General features: G+C 41.1%; 1 protein-coding gene across 7 annotated transcripts in view; it reads left to right on the top strand.

Annotated features, from left to right (window-relative positions):
* Window positions 1–21,094, top strand: part of PPP3CB (protein phosphatase 3 catalytic subunit beta) — a 1,778,441-nt gene that overhangs the window by 1,690,963 nt on the left and 66,384 nt on the right. For 4 of the 7 annotated variants that reach the window (XM_044056085.1, XM_044056084.1, XM_044056082.1 and 1 more), the window contains one exon: window positions 10,567–10,587. The exons of the other annotated variants lie outside the window; for them this stretch is intronic. In XM_044056085.1, coding sequence (XP_043912020.1) covers window positions 10,567–10,587 — 21 coding nt within the window. The remainder of the gene's footprint in view (window positions 1–10,566; window positions 10,588–21,094) is intronic. 7 annotated transcript variants of the gene reach the window in all.

The following is a 21,094-nucleotide window of genomic DNA, read 5'->3' as shown; positions in this document are numbered from 1 at the left end:
GACATAGAATATCTGTTTGGTCCAGCAACAGCTGAAATTTTTTAAAACCTGCAAGAAAGAGAAAATATTATACAGGCTTTCAAGCAAAATTTTATTATCCTTTCTCACAAAATTGCAAGGAAACTATCCAGCCAAGTCTGAACCATTTTTGTTAAGACCAGAAATGTCAACAGAGGTAAAAAGTTCTTAAAAAGCAGTACCAAAAGAAGCCCAAACCTGATTTCAAATGACCAAACTGTTAATTTTCTGGCAAATCAACTTGTTTGGGACTATCAGCTACCTCCCTTTGCTCCATACACCTTGGCCAGTCCCCTCTTACTTTTTCAAGAAAGCTTTCGTAGACCCTACCAATGTGGAAAAATGATAATTTCAGATCAGTGGGTTGAAAACAGTATCAAGAAGAAAGTTAACCTGGTATCTTCTTGCATCCCATTACAGAAATCAAGTGGCTGCAAACAATGAACACTGGATTTTGCCTGTACTGCAGAAATAGTTTCATCAGGGAACCATAGAATTAGTTTCACATCATCAAGAGAGAAAAAGAGTTATATTCAAGTCTTTTCCTTGTTCCAGAAAAAGAGGGTACCTGGAGGCCCATTCTGGATTTATCAGTCCTCAGCACCTTTGTAACTGTCACAATTCAAGATACCATCCCTGCAGACTCTTTTGCAAGTGATCATTCCACAAGTTTTCTTGGTAACCCTGGACCTCAAGGACACCTATCATATTCCTATTCACCTAGATCACAGACATTTCTTAATATTCTGCATCTTACATTTTCATTTCCAATTTTCTTATTTTTTCCTTTGTTTTTTCTATAGCTCCAAGGATATTTACCAAATGCCTAGCTCCTGTCATATCATTCTGCAGGGCCTAGGGTATCTACATATCCGTACCTAAATGATTTTCTTATTCAGTCTTCTTCAGAGGATGCACTTCTTCAAGACATTAAGTTTACCATGGATCTCTTCCTTTGTCTAGGTTTCTCCCTAAATTTGAAAAAATGTGTCCGTCAACCCGTCCGGGATCTGTTCAGCTAGACACTTTGTATGCCAGCATTTCCTTCTCAGGACACAATGCAGTTTCTTATTTCCTCCTTCCAGTCTCTCCTTCCTGTAGAATTGACCTCTGCAAAACAGATACTTGGAGCCCTGGGGTGCATAACTTAAGCCATACAAATGATACCTTTTGCCATACTCCATATGAGGAATATTCAATAGTGGAGTCTGTTTGGACACACTATTGCCACATCTTGAACTTCATGAAGAACCATATAGCACTCATTCTTCCAATGCCCTTTCTGGTCCCCTCTCCCATCCAGCAAGTCTCTGTGAATTTCTCAGACCTGGCTTGCAGGGGGGCATTTTCAATGAACATTAAAGTCTAAGGCCTGTGGTCTCAACAGGACAGGAGTGACAACATAAATGTCAAGGAAATGAAAGTCTTGATGTTGACTCTTCAGTCTTTGCATTACCCCTGGTCTCTGGGAACCGTTTGTGTCCTTATAGACATTGCTTTGTTATGTGGTTTATCAACAAAAAGGAACAAAATCACATCTCTGCAGACTTGCTATGGCAGACCTGTGAGAGAGCCATTCAGCACAATCTTTTCCTTCAGGCAGTTTATATTCCCTCAGAGATGAATTTTGTGGCATATTGTCTGAGCAGATCCAAGGCAGACCCTGATGAGTGTATACTCAACAGTGAAGTCATCCTACAAATTACTCATCAGTGGGGAACTCCCCAGATAAATCTGTTTGCCTCCACTTTAAACAGGCAGCTCAGATTGGTCTGCTACAGAATTCCATGCCTAGAGAACTGATGCCATATCAATTTCATAGAAAGAGAAATTACTTTATGATTTTCCTCCCTTTCCCCTTGATTCCATAGGCCATTATCAAAATCAAGCAGGACAATCCAAAGATGCTGCTGGTGACCACCTTCTGGCCCAGACAGTATTGTTTCTCCCTTCGTTTTCATCTGGTATAGGGCAATCTCCACATTATCCCACAGGATGGACTTGCTAACACAACAAACTGGCTTTCACATTCATTCACACCCACAAACTCTTAATCTATCAGTTTGGATGATAGAATTTGGTACTATTTAAGCACCTAAGTGCTGAGAAAATGCTTCAGATATCACAAGAGGGTAGAAAACCTGCAAGAAGAAAATCTTATTTTTCCAGTAGAAGAAGTTTTCTACTTTGTGCCAAAAGAAAATGCAGGACCCTTATCAAATAGGTATTCTCACTGTTCTTTCACATCTGTGTAAGCTGCTTAATTCAAGACTGAAGTTTTCTTCTGTTAAAGCACATTTTTAGCCATATCCACCTGTTCAACAATAGCTCTACTTTCTACATGTTTTGAGGCAGGATAGTTTTTAAAGGATGTTCATGTCAGGCCACCAAAAAATGTATTCCACCTCCTTGGGACCTGAATTATATCTTAGAGAAGTTAATTAATTCTCTTCTGAACCAGCCTCTTCCACCTCTCTCAAATTCTGTACATGGAAGACTGTTTTGCTTATGGCTTTTACTTCAGTAGAAAGAGTTTCTAAGTTACAGGTCCTCATGGCTTCTCCTTTTCTTATTTTTCACAAGGACATGGTATCCCTTAGGATTGACCCCTTCTTTTTTGCCCAAGATTGTGAATGCAGTGTCCTTGAAGCAATCTGTTAACTTACATACTTTCTTCCAGATTTCCTTAAAATAAGGGAGAAAGAATTCTGCATTTGATGGACATCTGTAGACAGCTTATTCAGTGGTGTCCAACCTTTTGGCTTGTCTGGGTCACATTGAGTAAAGAGGAATTGTCTTGGGGCCACATGTAAATATATAATATGGTTAACTGTTTCGCTGCTATGAATGACCAAAGTCAACCTCCTGGCTCCATTCTAGGTGCATTCAAGCAATAAATGTTATAATGAATGCCTAATTACACTGTTTAAAATAATGAAAATAATGAAAATAAAAGACCATGGTTGCATTACTGTATTTCTTTCACATCACATAGCCAAGAACTTGCACATCATCTTACTTCATTTCACCAAGACACACTGTACTCTTGCAAGGGTAGAGTTTGTTTCGAAAACAAAACTTTGACAAACCATCGTAATGTATCTTGACTAACCCCCCCCCCCCCAGAACACACTGCATACTTAGTATCTCTTTGACATGTGCCAGGATATTATATTTAAAGAAAGTCATCAACAGCCCCCAAAACACATTACCTCCCTATATTTGGTTAATCCTGTCAGGAAATTATATTAAAAAGAAAGTCACCAACAGCCCCCAAACACACAGACCACTACAATCTGGTTGACCCTGCCAGTGTATTATGTTAAAAAAAAACGAAAATAATCAACAGTCCCCAAAACACATTGCCTCCCTGTATCTGGTTAGACTGAAATCTATAAAAGTAGCATAAAGTTATGAAAAATAAATACACTGATGCACGCACATCTCTGTTTCATGCTAGCACAAATCGTAATCATCATCTTCTTTCGGCTTATCCCGGTTAGGGGTTGCCACAGTGGAACAACGGTCCGCAGAACGATTGGCAGTGGAGTTTTTACAGTGTCGAGTTGCCAGCTCGGCACCCAACCTTCCACAGAAGGCACGCACACACTCAAACTTAAGGCACCCCAGCTGAGAATCGAACCGGAGAACCTGTTGATGTGGGAAGGCATGCTAACACAAATCCTAATAATCAAGTAAAATATGTTCCTCAGACCTCTCAACTGTGCTGAATTACTTGTTTTTTACCGAGTTTTGGGGTTCAAATGAAGGGGTGCCACGATTTCCGAGTGGCATCCCTTCATTTACGATTTTTTTTCTTTTTGTTTTTTAGTTTTTTTAATTTCCATGGCTGTTACAGCTGACGTCATCACGTACACGATGACGTCAGCTTCCTCGGGGATTCCAGCCTGCACAGTGACATCATCTCCCTCTATCAGCCTGTCGGAATTGAGCTCAAGGAGCTCACATATTTCCGGCTGGCCGCTGCTTCAAAATGTGAACGGGAACGGCTGGCCTGGCTGAACCTGTTCGGGACTGGCTGTGGCGGAAGAACTTGTTGGATTATGGGGAATCAATGAATCATGGCAAGGAAACTACAGATGCGATGCCGTTGCTTCAAATGCGAGTGGGAATGGCCAGCTGCTTCAAATGAAGAAACCTGTTCGGGACTGTGTGTGTGTGTGTGTGTGTGTGTGTGTGTGTCTCTGACGTTTGAGTAGTTACTACATAGCGCTAATTGCTACTGTTTTCAAATATTAAAGGCTGGCTTAAGTGAAGAGTAAACGATAAGGTATGTTCTTGTTTTGTTTGATTGTTCTAAATAATTTGTGATGGAGATAAGTTAAACCTTGGGAATGAGGACATTAGTGCTGGAGATTAACCTCTAACCGTCTCTCCATTCTGAAAAAATATTATGTAAATGTGTGTACAAAATAATTCTGGTCAGTTTCAATTACTGTTGGTAAAATTGAATTAGAAGGGACTAGATTCAGTCTGATTTGGATAAAATCACAGGGAGCTAGTGATTATAACTCAGATCTGTAACTGTACATTGTAAAGAAAATGTAGGTGTAGCAAAGCCTGGCCATTATCCAAGGCAGCAGTCTACAATTTTAAGATCATGTATTCTTTAAATATTAATCGCATCCAGTGGTGTGATTCAAACCCCAAATTACTATTTTCAATGCACTAACACTAAGGGCTAAAACAGAATATATGTGTGTAAATGAGAGGGAGGGTAGAGGAATGGTGAGGATGCAGGGAGTAGAGTTGGTAAAGGTGGATGAGTTTAAGTACTTGGGATCAACAGTTCAGAGTAATGGTGAGTGTGGAAGAGAGGTGAAGAAGAGAGTACAGGCAGAGTGGAATGGGTGGAGAAGAGTGTCAGGAGTGATTTTTGACAGACGGGTACCAGTAAGAGTGAAAGGGTAAGTCTACAAGAGGGTAGTGAGACCAGCTATGTTATAAAGGTTGAAGATGGTGGCATTGACAAAAAGGAAAGAGTCAGAGCTGGATGTGGCAGAGTTACAGATGTTAAGATTTTCACTGGGTGTGATTAGGATGGACAGGATTAGGAATCTGTATATTAGAAGGTCAGCTCAGGTTGGACCGTTTGGAGACAAAGCAAGAGAGACGAGATTGCGTTGGTTTGGACATGTGCTGAGGAGGGATGCTGGGTATATTGGGAAAAAGATGCTAAGGATGGAGCTGCCAGGTAAGAGGAAAAGAGGAAGGTCTAAGATAAGGTTTATAGATGTGGTGAGAGAGGACATACAGGTGGTTGGTGTGACAGGGCAAGATGCAGAGGACAGGAAGAAATGGAAACAGATGATCCGCTGTGGCGACCCCTAACGGGAAAAGATGAAAGATGATGATGATGATGATGAATGCACTAACACTGTCAGCAGGAGTTCCAAAACTAAGGCACACAGTTTTCTATATCAGTTTTTTTATTGGCAGTGAGACAGTTTCAGATGCACACAAACTGACATTCTAAGGGATTTGAAAGTAAACACAGAAGTGAAGACAGCACTCTATCAGTGATCCATCTGACACATTTTAAAGATTATTCCAAAAGGTAAGCTAAGCACATACGTAGTGAAATCTTTGCACATGTCTGAAACATGTAAAATATTGTTAAAATCTAAATGCATTGTCAACTATTGGTTTACATATCTATGCAGTCCTGTAAGTGGGCTAATATTTGCAAACTATTTCTAACCATGACTTGGGAGGAGAATGTACTAGTTACATAGTGGGAGGGCACACCAGCCATTATGGTGGGGTTGTTGCCATCTTATGATTAAAACAAATTGTTTCACAACCAGTATACTGGTAAGGGCATAAGTACCACCATGACTGCCTGCATAATGACCACCCTCTGTCCTATGCACAGCTTCATTGGTAAATACCAAGGCTAGAGGCAATGAGTGGACAAGGCTGATAGGAAACACCGTAGTTGCCAGGTATGGTGGGGAAAACATAGAAATGTATTTTAGAAAAGGCCATAACTGAGGCATAATTCTAACGCATGATAAAAGCTATTCAAGATCTGTGGTATCAGAAAAGAATAGCAGATTAGTGCCAGTGATCCAATGTGATACAAAGTTGATGGATTTTCAGAGAATGCAAAAGTGAACAATATGTACTGCAGGAAGTTAAGGAGCAAGTGGCAGTGTTTGCAGTGGAGAGGCACAGACTGCAGCCCTGTAGCTTGAAACTTAGTGATGCAGCCTGTAAACCATTTATTGATGAACAAACATTATTAGCTCAAGAGTAGCTGAACATAACAATTTTTATGACAGATGATAGACTCAGGAGAGTTTGCTTTCATGCTGCCACTCCACAGTGGCTGAATGTGTTTGTTAGACTAGTTCAAATGAATAACAGGAAGAGAATGTTTCTTATTTGATTTTCCCCAAGTCTGGTAACATATTGTTCTCTTCGGCCAACATCCTGAATATTGTTTATGTGCCATAACATGTGCTTGTCCAGTTTGGTTCTCAGGTGGAGTGCATTCTTGGAGTCTGCACATCTACCCCTTATTTATGTGGATTTAAGTCATCCCTCCAGGCTGAATGTAGGTATCAGCAGTGCGTGCGTGTGTGTGTCTATCTGTCTGTCTGTGTAAATGCCCCCCCCCTATTCAATAAACCTGGTGGCTAGAAGTACTCAGGCTCAAACCCTGTACCTTGAGTACAAGGTAAAAAGAGCCTAAAGTCCCTAGCCACCACCACTTGTGAGCTTTGCCCAGGTTTTGTGTGCTAAGAGTTGAGAGCTATAGTCTGAATTTGTATTCCCCCATGTTTTTTGTGCCAAGAGTTGAGAGCTATAGTGAGAACTGAATTTGTATTCCCCCAGATTGTTTCTGCTAAGAGTTGAGAGCTATAGTGAGAACTGAATTTGTATTCCCCCAGATTGTTTGTGCTAAGAGTTGAGAGCTATAGTGAGAACTGAATTTGTATTCTTCTTGTTTTTTTTGTAAGAAGAGTTGAGAGCTGTGGTGAGAAGTGAGAAATGAATTCACTAAATGATAGCCAGTAAGTTTCAGTCTTCCTATTCTTCATGAAGCTGCTGATTTGGCATAGTGGTATGTTGCTCTGACTGTAGTACATAGGGTCCTTGTTTTTGATCTTTTGCCCCCCCCCCGCCCCAAAAATGAAATTGAAAATAAGTGCAAAAAGCTGTGCAAGATGCCTATGGCTTACACTGCTGTCATTCATTTATAGCTTGGGTGTGGAAGTAGACTCTTATGATGGAAATGTTCTGAATTGGGCAGTTTTGTGTGCAAGGGGCCAATGATTTGAAAACAGCCCAAATATAATCTTTATCCACCACTGGCCAGATGTTTTCTTTGGATATGGTGTGGGTTTCAATTCTGTTTCAGTCAATGTGAGTTTCAAGGGTAGACTAGTTTTAATGCCAAGTCTGTTTTCATTGTGAGACAGTATTGCTTTTACCAGATGTCTATTAGTGTTTGTGCATTGTTGTGCTGTAAAAAAATAAAATCCAAATAATCATTGCAGAAGTAAAGCAGTATGCACACATTAGTGTTTATGGTAAATGGGGAGAATTAGCCAGGTAATGGGACATTGGAATGGCTGCAGGGGGACTCTGGTGCCATATTTTGGTTGCCTGGTCTTCAGTTATGTTTAAAAGTTGGTATCCCACAATTCCATTGGAGTGGGTGGAGTTACATAATTATGTATGCAAATTAGGTGTTAATCAGCGTACATATTTGTACCTATTTTTCATGAGCCTTGTCCAGATTTTTGATGTTTCCAGGTTGAGAGGTATGATGTTCCTAGTTTGATCTTTGGCCTCCTTTTATTTTAGGTTTATCTGGATACTTGAGCTAAGAGTCAACAGAGCATACCTTTCAGCTGTCCAGATTTTTGACTTGTATGTTTGGCCCCTACCTCATAAAATATGTAGTTTTCAGGCAAATAACTGGGGATTGAAGTCATAAAATAATGCCAGGCATTTGAGTTTCAGACTTCCAATTTCAGATAATATACGCTAATGGAAATCCTGTTACTCTAGCAACTTTCTAAGTTAATAAGAGCAATATTTAAAATCTGTTGTTATTTTTGGTTATTTGTGGTTCTGTCCAGATTTCTTGTGCCGAGAGGTTGAAAGGTAGGAGGTATGCAAAACTGTGATGTTGCTGCTGCTGCCAGGGATTGCTCTCACTCACTCACTCACTCACAATCTCTTCCAATTTCATGGATGCATTCACACACACACACACACACACATGCACACACTTTTTTCGGCTTCATTTATTTTTAATTTACACTCACTACACAGCAAAAGCGCTGCTTAGCGAGTGTTAAATAATGGCTCGATCAATCTCACTGTTCACTTTCTCACACACACACACACACACACACAGTCTGTTCTGCTTTCACACACACATTCACTCACACAAGATTGCTCTCACTCTGTCAATCTGTCACACGCAGTCTCCTTTGCTTTCATACACGCATTCACTCACACAGGATTGCTCTCACTCTCTCTCAATCTCTCTCATGCACACGGTCTCTTCTGTTTTGATACACACATTCACTCATACACACAGACAGAAACATAAACACACTCAAACACTTACATACACACACATGTAGTCGGGCACCCAACATAAAAAGTTTGTTATTCTTTCTGTGCAGCCCGGTGGTTGGGGGAACTCTGTCATACTGTATAAGGGTGCTCTTGGTTAAAAAGCAAAAACTTATTTGTGCTACTATAATTAACATTGCTTTCAACTGTTCTGATTTGATGGAAGGTCCCTGATTTTACTTCAGTGCTTGATTTTCAGAAACTCCATGCTAATGTTAAACCTGTTATACTAGCATACAGTAATGCAGGTACAAAAGATTAAGTAAGCCTGTGAGAAGTGACTAATCTGATTGCTGTCTCTCCACTCTCTTGGTCTCACTCTTTCCCTCGCAACTAGTGTGCGGGAAGAGAATGGAAGAGTAAGAGGACTAATCTCAACCACATCACATATGTGACAGGCTGCTGACTTCACAGTCCTGGGTCCTAGTGCCTGCCAGATTCTACCCCCTTCCCCTGCAGATAAAGTACTGTACTGAATTGCCGCACAATTGGGTCAAATCATTTAACAATGTTAAGTACAGTTTGCATTCCTTTGGGGGACACATTACTAGCTGTCCAGGACCACATGTGGCCCGCAGGCTGGACACCCCTAGCTTAGATTATGTATAGACAAAACTAAGGCTATCAGAAAATCTAATTGGCTCTTTATCCCTTATTAGGATAAAACGTTGTGTTGCCTTGTTTCTAAACAGACTTGTTTAGAAAGATTTTCTTGGTTCTTTCTGTTCCTTTCATGGCATTCTTCTTCCAGGCTTCATCAAAGCTCATTTTACTAGGGTTGTTGCCTCTTGCAGTGCATTTTAGTTTCAAGGATCTAGATTCAGTAACAATTTTTATAAGCAGACACTTGGTCTTCCATTCACACCTTCACAAAACATTGTAGAATAAAAGTTATAACCAGGACCAGAACTGATTTTGCCAGGTTCACTCTTCAAAGAATGCTGCACACCAGTTCTATGCCTCAGTCCTCCTCGCAGATGGTCTAAAAGGTGTGTGAATCTTTCCAGTTGTCAGCAATACTGTAACCGTGATCATATGAAGGACATAGTATAGTTGTGTAAGAACTTGGCATAACAGTAAATGTCTGAAATGATCACTGTTGCAATATTTGAACTGTTCCTCACCCCTTTTTCTGGTCAAAGTGGACCTGTCCCTCTACTCACTTGAGTATTCTCCCTTAGCCTTTTTCGCCTCACTTCTTATCTGTCTGTGGCAAGAAAGTTGAGGAACTTTGCTGTAGTACATCCCTAAGGTACCAACCAGCATGCTCTGTCCTGCCAGGATCATGAGGCAGACATATGACGCTTGAGGACGGTACCCAGACTTTGGTACAGTGGCCATACATACAGTATCCTTGGCAGGATATTACCCATATGTCAGTATTACTTCAACAGTGGCCAATTCAAACATGTACTATTATGGTAAGTTCTTATGCAAGTATACTTTTTGTTATGTAGAAGTATTCTGGTCATTCAGAAAGTACTTTCATAAATAAACATTCCTTTGATGCAGTGATGAAAGGTTATTAAGGGATTACTGTTTCTGTTTTCTTACTCACATACTGAAATCCATCCTTATGCAGGTCTTAGATTTTTAAGTAATAGCAGATTAACTGTAGTTAAATCATGAAAAGAACAACTTTGCGTATTTATCCAGAATATGAAGCTTTGATTTCAAGAGGTCTGCTGTGAAACTTTTGAGACATGTCTAACCATGTTTTTTGTGCAGATTTATTTTGTTCTAGGCTGCCATAACTGAAAAGATGAAAGATGCATTGTGTATGTTTGACAAATTTTTGATTCATGCCAATAAACTTACTAGAAGCATTTCTGTTGTGCTATGCAGTTGTGATAACAGTTTTCTGTAAACTGCTATGTGGTGTTAATTTTGTCTCTCTTCATTTTGCATGCTTCTGCTACAACTGCACAGCCACAGCTGAGGCTAAACAAGGTATGCATATAGTATTTGCCTGTGGCAGAAGTTCATGGTGTTGGTGCATTAGTGGGAAATTGATTTCCTGTATAAGTCTTTGCCCCCCCCCCCCCCATTGCATAAGTAGAGTTGTATGCATTATTTGATGCATGGTATTATGTAGCACTCATTTTATTTCAGGATAACTATCCAGCTGAAGTTTAAAAAAATGGTAATGTTACAAATACAGTAAGTTATTTTTCTTTTACAAAGGGTAATTTGTCTATAAATTTAGTGAAATGTAACCACCCCCAACTTATTCCTTAATTTTTTATGTAACAAATCAATGATTTAGGTCTTGTTACATACAAGTTTTAATTTCTTTACTTCCACAAATGTTTGTTTCATAGTGTGATTATGTTCAAATGCATTGTACTTCGCTGCACATATGAAATGGTACTAAAGGTGTAATAGATTTTTCTTTGTCTGGATCAGTATTCTCCCCAGTAATACCTGTTGAAAGAAACAAATTCACAAAATGGATATTAATGAAGACACACACAAGTTGATTTCTCCTTTTAAAAGGGTGTGTCAAATGCCATACAGCCATAGATTCCATCTGACCCTGAAATAGACAGTACTGGACTTCTAAAAGAAAAATCCGTGGTATCCCTCAGAGTCTCAGAAAACCCAGTATGCAACCTGTACTGGGTCAAAAACAAATCAAGCAAAAACTTCACAGTGTGGCGGGTGTGAGGTTCACTCCCTGAAATGTTATGTAACTAGTTCACTAATAAAAATTGAACTTTAAATACATACTACAAAATAATAAAATAGTAGGTAGTCCACAGTTGAGTTAAAAATGGAATATTCTGTATTGAAACACCCAAACAAGCGATCCTAGTTGAGTATAATGAAAAGCAAAGACATTCATTATTTATATATAATCAGGTTATTTGAAGCAAGGGAGTAGTTACAGAGGGTGTTTCTGTTAAGAGCAATAAAAGCATTAAACTCATTCCTTCAACCAAGTCCCCCTTAACATCATAGTGTAAACTGAGACTGTACTACCTTTCACCTGAAACTAAAAAGCTGGAGACAAATTAAAGTAAGTATAGCTCATTAACTTTATTAAGAAGCCATCTCACCAACAAACTAATTAACTAACAAAAATAAATATTAGTAACTTATAAACTGAAACACTTAAAGATCGCTTTCAAACCAACTAAATACTTCATCAGGTTTGTGTGTAAAACAACGGTACTTGCATATTATCACAACCAGATTTTTGCAGTTGCGGTAATATGCTTGTTGGCTCAAAAAACAGATTGTGGGAATAAAATAAGGTTGAATGTGATGTTTTCTGTTGGGAACAGCCTTGTTTGTCCCAAATTCATAACCTAAATGTACGTGGAAATGTGAATCTTGCTTTGCGTACTTCAACATTGGCTGCATTACCGTCGTACTGAAAATGAATCAAGGACGCCTGGGAAGTGTTTCTTTGTACTGCTGGCGTACTGCGAGTAGGAGTATTACAACACTGATTACATTTGTATGAGAATAACACATGGGGAGCAGCACATTTTTTGGGTAAATAAGCTTTTATTTAAAAAAAAAACTATGCAAAATAATATAAGTAAAACAGAATAACAGATTAAACAATTAAAAAGAGGTAAACATCTTGGATGATGGCACTAAACTGAATATGACATGTGGTGTTAGGTTGTAGTATGATAAATATATGTATGTAGTATTTGACAGCACCGGATTTAATTTTTTTTGGGATACTGGTTAGTCTTGCAATGTTTTCTGGATGTTTTGTATAGCATTTGACATCAGCGGATTTATTTTTTGGAGAGTAGTTACTCTTGCACTGTTTTCTGGAGGTTTGGGATAACATACTTGTGGATGTCTTCCGGATGCTGTGGGCAGCATATTTGTGGATGTATTCTGGATGATTTAGGAAGCACACTTGTGGATGGCTCAGTCACTGGGTTACAGTGTTTGGTAGTATGGGGAGAAATTGCCTGCAAAATATCAAATTTTCACTTTAACAACGTTTACCAGCTTGTGGCTTGAGATATGGAACGTGTGTTACTCAAGGAGAGGCACAGCAAAATAATGGGTATAGTTCCCCATACAAAAGGGGTGGCGTAAGCCACAAAACTATGGGCTAGGCTTATAAATGCCCTCGGGCAGATAGTCTAGTATGAACCTATGAACCTATTTCCAGTGACATGATGTTGGGGAAACGGCATAGCTTGAAACAAGCACTCATTTCTTGCATGTTATACTGTCTTTCCTATCTAAACAATGATTTTTAATAAAGTTAACATTGTCATTGTAGTTCTGTATATATTTATAGTTACATTCATGCACCGGGAAGCAAGTGGTATCAAAGCAAAAATCTGGTTGCGATAATACGAAAGTACCAAAACAACATATAATATTAATGAACATGTGCATAAATTTACAAGTGGAACCCCTAAGTAGGCTGAAATCCATAGCTGTAATTGCTAAGGTAGAAATACAGTGAAAAAAATGTTAAAAATAAAGCATCTGTTGAAGTATGGGATCTAACTAAGAAAGCACTTAGTTTAAATGAGTAAAAGTATCAGAAAATAGCACCAATGTCAATTATGTTCATTGTAAAATATTTACAATGTTTGATATTTGTTTATAACACTATTAGCATATGTAATATTAAACTGTAATGTCAGCACTAATCAGTCCCATGTCAGACTTTTAATAGTCTTTTAAACAGTGAGGCAGTTTTCTCAGTTTTAGTATGCTTTTTATGGAGCAATAATAATTAAGCCCCGTTATTTTAAAAGAGTTCAGTTTGATCTGCCACGGTAGTTCACATTTTTCTCAAAGATTAGGGATGTCTCTTTCCACTTCCAATAGGTCTACACGATTAATAATTTGAAATTTAACGCCAGTGTGTCTTTTTTGAAGTTGCAGGTGCCGAGCCAATGCATTATTCTTGCACTTCGCTCTAATTTCGGAAAGATGGCCAGAAATCCTTCTTTTAAGCATTTTTCCCACATAAAATGCTTCACAGTCATTGCAGCCTGCCTTGTAAACCACCTGCTTTGAGTTACAGTCACCTCCTGTATTGGTTTTAATCAGTTTCTGTAAATAAGGACAGAAAAACATGTCTCCTTCCTGTATGTGCTGACAATAAATACAGCTGTCTCCACACTTATTGGTGCATATATCCAATGGTCTTGGGCCTACCTTCAACCCAACTCTTGATGTTTCTGTCTTTCCTGTATACAAAGGAAGGAGCTTCTCCAAGGATGTCCATTAGATACAAGCTTTCAATAATTATAGCCCAGTTCTTTCTAATAATATTAATAATGCTGTGATAGTCAGCAGTAAAAGTAAATATACAACTGTCTTTAGATTTCTTGTCCATAGATTTCTTTAAAATCCTCCTATAAGGACTGTTAAGTGCTGGTGAATTTTTACATTTTAGTTCAATTATAGGTTCCAGTATGCTTCTTAATATATTGCTTTTTATCCCCTCGCCAAAAAAACATTTTCAAGATCATTTAGGTTCTTAAGGAAGGGTTCCATTTTCATGGTGACCCTGGCCAACCTGTAGCCCTGGAACTTGACGTTATATTTTGTCCTGCTGGGATGGAGACTGTTGTTATGTAGCAGGAGGTTTACTATGCTAGGTTTTCTGTAAAGATCTGTGTCCATTTTACCGTGGTCCAAGTCTTTAATAATCTGCATATCTAAAAAGACTCCCAAGGTGAGGCTGTGGGAAGAGGTGAAATGCAGGAAGCGGTGGTTTGATTCAGATAGTTTATGAAATCTTCTAATTTAGTACTGTCTCCTTTCCACACAATAAAGATGTCATCAATAAAGTGCCAATACACTGTGATATGTTGCATGTATTCTCAGTTGTTAAAAACATAATCCTCCTCCCACTTGCCTAGGGCTATGTTCGCTAAGCTAGGGGCCATAGCCGCCCCATGGCTAAACCAGTCTTTTGTTTATAGTAATTTCTATTAAACGTAAAAAAAATTGTAGCTAAGCACCATATCTAAAAGTTTACCTGTTTTCATGTTGTGCTGGCGTGCCATTGTTATCTTTCCTGTATGAATCAATCACTGTTTCAGTACAATAATTATGTGGAAGTACAGTATATAATGATTCAACATCTATTGTTAAAATGCTATCAGCATAAATTGTAACTTTTTTTATTTTCCTTAAAAAATCATTAGAGTCTTTAGGCCTGTAAGGAGGGTTTTCACTATTTCTATATGGCTTAGGGATTCCAAAGAATGTAAGCAAGCCGGGAGAAGGTGTCTGTAGATAGCCAAACAAGTTATCTGTTAACAAACCATCATCATAAAGTGCAGTCAAGGTTGTGCACCAGTTGTATGATGCCTTAATCTCTTCTAAAGCTAGATTCATAATAATTAGTCTCAGTCATCATTTCTTCTGTCCTCTGATTATAGCTGTTTGTATCGGTAAAAACAATTCCCCTCCCTTGTCAGCCTTCATAACCCGTCGAGACTTATCTCTACCTAGCTCTAACAATGCTTTTTTCTCACCTTTGTTAAGGTTGTAGAACTTTCTCTGTGCTGTTTTTTTGCAGTACTTTCCTGATGTCCACCTGACATTATGTATAAATAATGAATGTCTTTAATGCTTTTCATTATAAGCAGCTAGGATCGCTTGTTTGTGTGTTTCAATAAAGGATATTCCATTTTTAACTCAGCTGTTGTAGTACATATTTTAAAGTTCGATTTTTATTCGTGAACTAGGTGCATAATATATTTCAAGGAGTGAACCTCACACCCTCCTCACTGCAAAGTTTCTGTACAGTACTGGACTTCCAAAACAGACCATTTTTATAAGGTTTTGAGAGCATGTTTTTTTTTAATTTCTTATCTGTCTTTTACCCATTAATTGGATGAAATTACTAGAATGCTGTAATTATTCATAAGTTCTGATAGTCATTTCTAACACCAGTATTTTTGGTAAAATTCCTACCGAGCATTACAATGTGGAGTACAGTTTTTCTAAAATGTAAAGTACGGAATAAATATTGTCAGAATAACTCATTTAAAATGTATGCCCTAGCTTTAAAAGAGTGTATAACTTATGCAGTTATAAGTCTGTGTCTAATAGTACATAAACGTTATTTTGTCCACCTTTACATACATGACATAATCATAACTGAAATATATAATGCTCTGGCAAGAAAATGCTATATGCAAGATGGCGTAGTAATGATTAGTTATATATAACACTTGCAGAATGCACTTTTAATCACTGGATGGTCATTCAAATGGAAATGTTGACAGAATATAGGCTGCTTTTTTTTTTTAAATGAATAGCACATGATCTGTGTGTGTGTGTGTGTGTGTGTGTGTGTGTGTATATATATATATATATATATAAAGTGTGTGTAGGTGTGTTTGTATGTGTGTGTGTGGGGTCTATATTATTTTGTCGAAAGCTTAATTCTGTGAATCACCAGTCGGCAACTCAAATCATCGAAAGCTCAATTAAGCAACTGACTATTCTAGCCAAACATTTTATAGAGGGGAAAAAAATTAACAGGCCAGCTACTGACCAGAACAAATACAGCAACATTTAAAACCCTGGAAGGTGGGGGGCTATGCCCCCCACCCTCCTGACTTATATATACAAACTCCGAGGTTGCACTACAGTGGAGAAAAGGGCAAATCCCTGATGATGGCCAACCACATCCCTTCCCTAGGAAATGTTTCACTGAAACAATCATTCACTTAATTGAGCTTTCACTAAATAGATTTTGACAAATAGTGATTCACTCAATTAAACTTTTGCTGAAGTAGTATAGACCCATGTGTGAAATACAAAAGCAGCGTTTCACCGAGCTCTCCAGCTAAGTGCTTTTTCAGATATATTTACAAGTTGTATAAAAGTTTTTCTCCTTTTGTAGTCTGTTCTTGATGTCTATATTGCTTCAGCTGTACCCACAGGTATTTCTCTCTTACCATTGTTGGTATTTTCTTGGTATTTCTAACTTTCCATCCTTGTGGCATCTTGTTACCATTGTTGGTATTTCCTTTCTCTCCTTTCATTTCCTCTTTTTCTTCACTCTTTTCCTTTTGTGTGAGTGTGTGTTCTGGGATGTCTGAAAAGAAGGGAACTACGGGGTTTAAACGCTGCTGTTCTTGCAGTGTTAAACTACCGAATAGTGACCTCCATGAAGAGTGTGTGTACTGTTTGGGGGTTCTGCATTTGTCAGCAAAACCCCCTTGTGATATTTGTGCTAGTTTCAGTCAGCGGATGCTGAATGAACATTGTAACAAACTGATTTTAAAGGGCCTACTTGCTTTGCCTTTTTTGCAGGTTATTTCTGCGACGGAGGTCTCATCCCCTCCTCCTTTGGACAAGAAACATCCACGCTCAGACCCCTCTTCATCGGCCGATGACAGAGGTAAAAGTCACAAGCACAAGGCCCATAAGTCCTCAACTGAACACCGTTCTGCCTCCTCGGTGCCGACTACTACATCAGCTCCGAGCTTGTTACCGGTTTCAGAATTGGAATCGGTGCCGTTTTGTGACACACCATGGACCCGATACTCATCTACTGTGGACCCATTTGCCAGACAAGCCTGCAGCCCCTTTTTGGACCAGACTGATTCCCCCTCAGGGGTATCACTGAGATCCACCAGGAGCCTTTCCGAATTGGATGTTGTTCGCCTTTTTGACCAGCAGCTGACCGCCAGGGGAATTTTAAATCTGCCTAGACCCTATTCAACTCCAGGCTTTGGGTCTATTTCTCCAGCAACCCCTACTTACTCTCCTCCCTTGGATCCCTTGGGTTCCAAGGCTCATTTATCCAACTTTTACTAGAGGGCTCCCTACCTTGGCGCTGACGACTCTCTCTGGGGCCCCGAGACCCCTTTGGGTGTCGGTTCCATCAGAATCCACCCTTCCTCAATCTCATGCTTTGGGGGGTGAAACCTCTGGTTCTGGTCTCGACTTCGACAGTTTTGCCGGTCCCGACTTCGGATATGAGGGTGACTACCGCTCCGAGTCTGCTTGAGGCTCCGTCCCTGGGGCCGGATCATCTGGAGTGGGGTGTGACCCCGGTTCAGATTTTGTCTTCTTCGATTCCGGGCTTCCACTCCTCTTTGGGCGGATGGAGAGGGTGCTTGCTGCTAGCAGTCCTCCTCCGTTGGTTATTCCCCCAGTTCCTTCTGAGCCACAGCTGTCAAAGTCCACCCCCCCATACCTCCGAGAGCACAAGGCCCAGGAAACCCCTGGCCAGGGCATTTCCCTTTCTGAGTCTTCTTCGGATGCTCCCACCAAAGAACCCCCTCTGAAACGGGTGTGTAAGAGGAAACCCATGGACTTCCCAGAGGAGTCCCTCATGGAAGATACGGACTACGATGATGGGGAAGGGTCCCCATGGTCACCCCCCTGATGATATTTCCTTCGGAGACATCATGGAAATCTTTAAACAGAGGGGTGACTGGAATTCCTTCAACCCTTCCTCAGAGGAATCCGTGTTCCTGCAGGCCTTTTGCTCTCAGCCCTCTACTTCTTGTGTGACCCCCACCCCCCTTCCGATGAGTTGGTTAAACTCATCGTGCAATGGGCTTGGAAGAACCCTGATTCCTTGAAGCCATCCCCAGGAGATCAGACAAAGTACTCTCCCCTCCAGAGGATCAACCCCATTGGTCTAGAGGTTTGCCAGTGGACGCTATGGTGGTGGCGGCGGCGGCAGCAACGAAAAAGGACCTTGCAGAAGGGAGTCCTGCTGTTCACCCAACCAGCAGAGAGTCCCGGGCAGTGGACAGGTTAGGGAAGTGAGTCATTGCATCAGCGACCTTCGCAGTTAGGTCTCTGAACTTTCTGGCACATTTTACGAGGCTCCAGAGAGATCTTATCTCCAAACTGTCCGGAACTCTCGCAGGCCAAGTGTCGGATGGAGCACGAGATAAATTTGCTTCCCAACTTGCCACCCTAGAATCAATATCTAATTCATCCATGAGATTGCTGTCACACACAACCAAAGGAGCAGCTACAGCTGTGGGTGCAGGCATAGTCATGAGATGCCACGCCTGGATGCGCATTTACGATCTCGCGGACTCCTTCAAGACTTCCTTTCTAAATGCACCTATTGAGCCATCTGCTCTGTTCAGTTGTAAGGTCAAGGATACATTAGCCAGGTGCGAGCAAGACGGGAAGACCTTGTCTGCCATTGGTCTACGCTTTTCCAAACCTCAGCATTCCTTCTCCAGGAATCAGAGGAGCGGAAAGATGTGACACAAGAAGTCTCAAGGTTCTTTCCGAGACACACATGGTGAGGACTCCTCCAGAGGCAGAGTGAGTTCCAGTAATGGAAGACGTCCCTTTCGGGGCAGAGGCGGTCCCCGGAACTAGGGCTCCAGAGATTCCTTCTTGGGTAGACCATATCAGCGCTCCTGAGGCACTGCCCAATTGTTTTCCTCTGGAAGCAGTCTGGGTGCATTTTTCTCTGCACCAAGCTGCCTGGCTCTCCATTACGAATGATCAGTGGGTGCAGAGGATCATTACCAGGGGCTACCATATTCCCCTGATAACTTATCCAAGACCTCTGAAATCCCTTCCCGATGTTCCACCCAGTCAAAGGGAGGAGGCAGCTTCCGAAATACGAAAGCTATGTAAAAAACGAGCCATCCAACAGGTCCCCCCAGATCAGTGCGGATCAAGATTCTTTTTGGTGCCAAAGAAAACGGGAATGGAGGCCCAGCCAACTAAACAAATCGGTAATTCAGACAAAGTTCCGCATGGTCACAGTGCAATCCATCCTCCCCTTTCTGGGGGAGGGTGTGTGGATGTGCTCATTAGATCTCCGGGATGCGTATTACCATGTCAAGATGGACAAGCTCTGTAGGAGCCTCCTTCGCTTCCGGTTGGGAGCCAATCACTACCAATTCAGAGCCCTGCCTTTCGGTCTCTCGATGGCCCCCAGAGTGTTCACGAAATGTCTTGCAGTGATAACAGCTCATCTGAGACTTCAGGGATTCCAGGTGTTTCCATACCTAGACAATTGGCTCCTCTCCACCCCCACCAAGCGTCTTCTGGTCAGGGCCCTCCACTACACACTGGCTCTAGTGGAGTTATTAGACATCACCATACATTGGGAGAAATGAAACCTTCAACCATCACAACAACTGGAATTCACAGGGGCAATATTCAACACCCAGTCAAGCCTGATCTCACTTCCTCTCCACAGGCTTCAGAGACTAAGGGCACAGGTTTAGGTAATACTCTGTCAAAGCAAGGTGTCTGCAAGGCAGATCCTCCAAGCCTTGGGATCTATGGCTGCAGCCATCCCCATAGTTTCCTTAGCCAGACTGCACATGAGATTACTACAGTGGCTCCTTCAGGCCCAGTGGATACCCAGTCTTTACCCCCTGAGCTCACAGATTCTCATCACCAACATTTGCAAACAAGATGATCTCTGGCGGATGAGTGCAGACGAAAATCTTTGGTGTCGTCCCTTCCATGTTCCACAGCCTAGCACCACAGTGACCATGGATGCTTCCCTGATGGGGTTGGGGGCCACTTCTAGGGAAAGTCAGTCCAAGGCACATGGTCCGATGTAGAGGTCAATTTGCATATCAATGTCCTGGAGTTAAGAGCGTGCTATTGGCGTTGCAAGCTTTTCATCTGCTCCTGCCATCCGGATCGATTGCTGTCCAGTCGGACATGTCCATGGTCTGGTACATAAACAGGAAGGGACCAAATCTTACCCCCTATGTCGCGAAGCCATGAGATTCTGGCAGTGGGCGATATCTTCCAACCACTTTCTGATCACAACGCATTTCCTGGGGAGCTCCAACGTGATTGCGGACAGATTGAGCAGACGCATTCTTCATCCTCATGAGTGGTCTCTCAACCCGAGTGTGGCAGCGGAAATTTTCAGACGTTGGGGCCAGCCATGCTGCGACCTTTTCTCCTCCCCTTCAAACACAAAATGCAGCAGCAACTTTGCCCTCTTTCCCCCTCTCGGGGAGTCACCAAGAGACTCTCTAATCCAGGATTGGCCCAGGGGTCTCCTTTATGCTTACCCTCCGATTCCTCTGATTCCCCTTGTTCTACAAAAAGCTATTCAGTTGAGAAGCAAAGTGATCCTTATTGCCTCATTCTGGCCGTCAGGTGTGGTTTCCCTTCCTTTGACCTCATCTATTACAACCTCCTTGGATCCTAGACACTCATCAGGACCTCATATCTCACCCACAAGGGCTGATTCCCCCGAATCTGTCCACTCTCAAGCTGGCAGCTTTGTTTCTCCACTTCCATTAGTTGCCAGGCAGGAAACCCCCTCTTCACCCATCCATGATATTATCTTGGCCTCTCATAAACCATCCACCAGGAAACTTTACAGGGATAAATGGAAAAGATTCTTTATTTGGTCATGTAATCAGAAGCTAGACCCATTCTCAGCCCCCGTAGCCACTATTCTTCATTATCTGGCTGAACTGTTCGACAAAGGGGCCTCAGCTTCCACCATTCGAGTCCATCTAGCAGCCGTTTC

The sequence above is a fragment of the Protopterus annectens genome, chromosome 14.part0 (genome assembly GCF_019279795.1).
Source record: "Protopterus annectens isolate FY-2018-M chromosome 14.part0, PAN1.0, whole genome shotgun sequence".
In the NCBI taxonomy this organism is placed as follows: domain Eukaryota; kingdom Metazoa; phylum Chordata; order Ceratodontiformes; family Protopteridae; genus Protopterus; species Protopterus annectens.
This window is presented reverse-complemented; position numbering and strand designations above follow the sequence as displayed.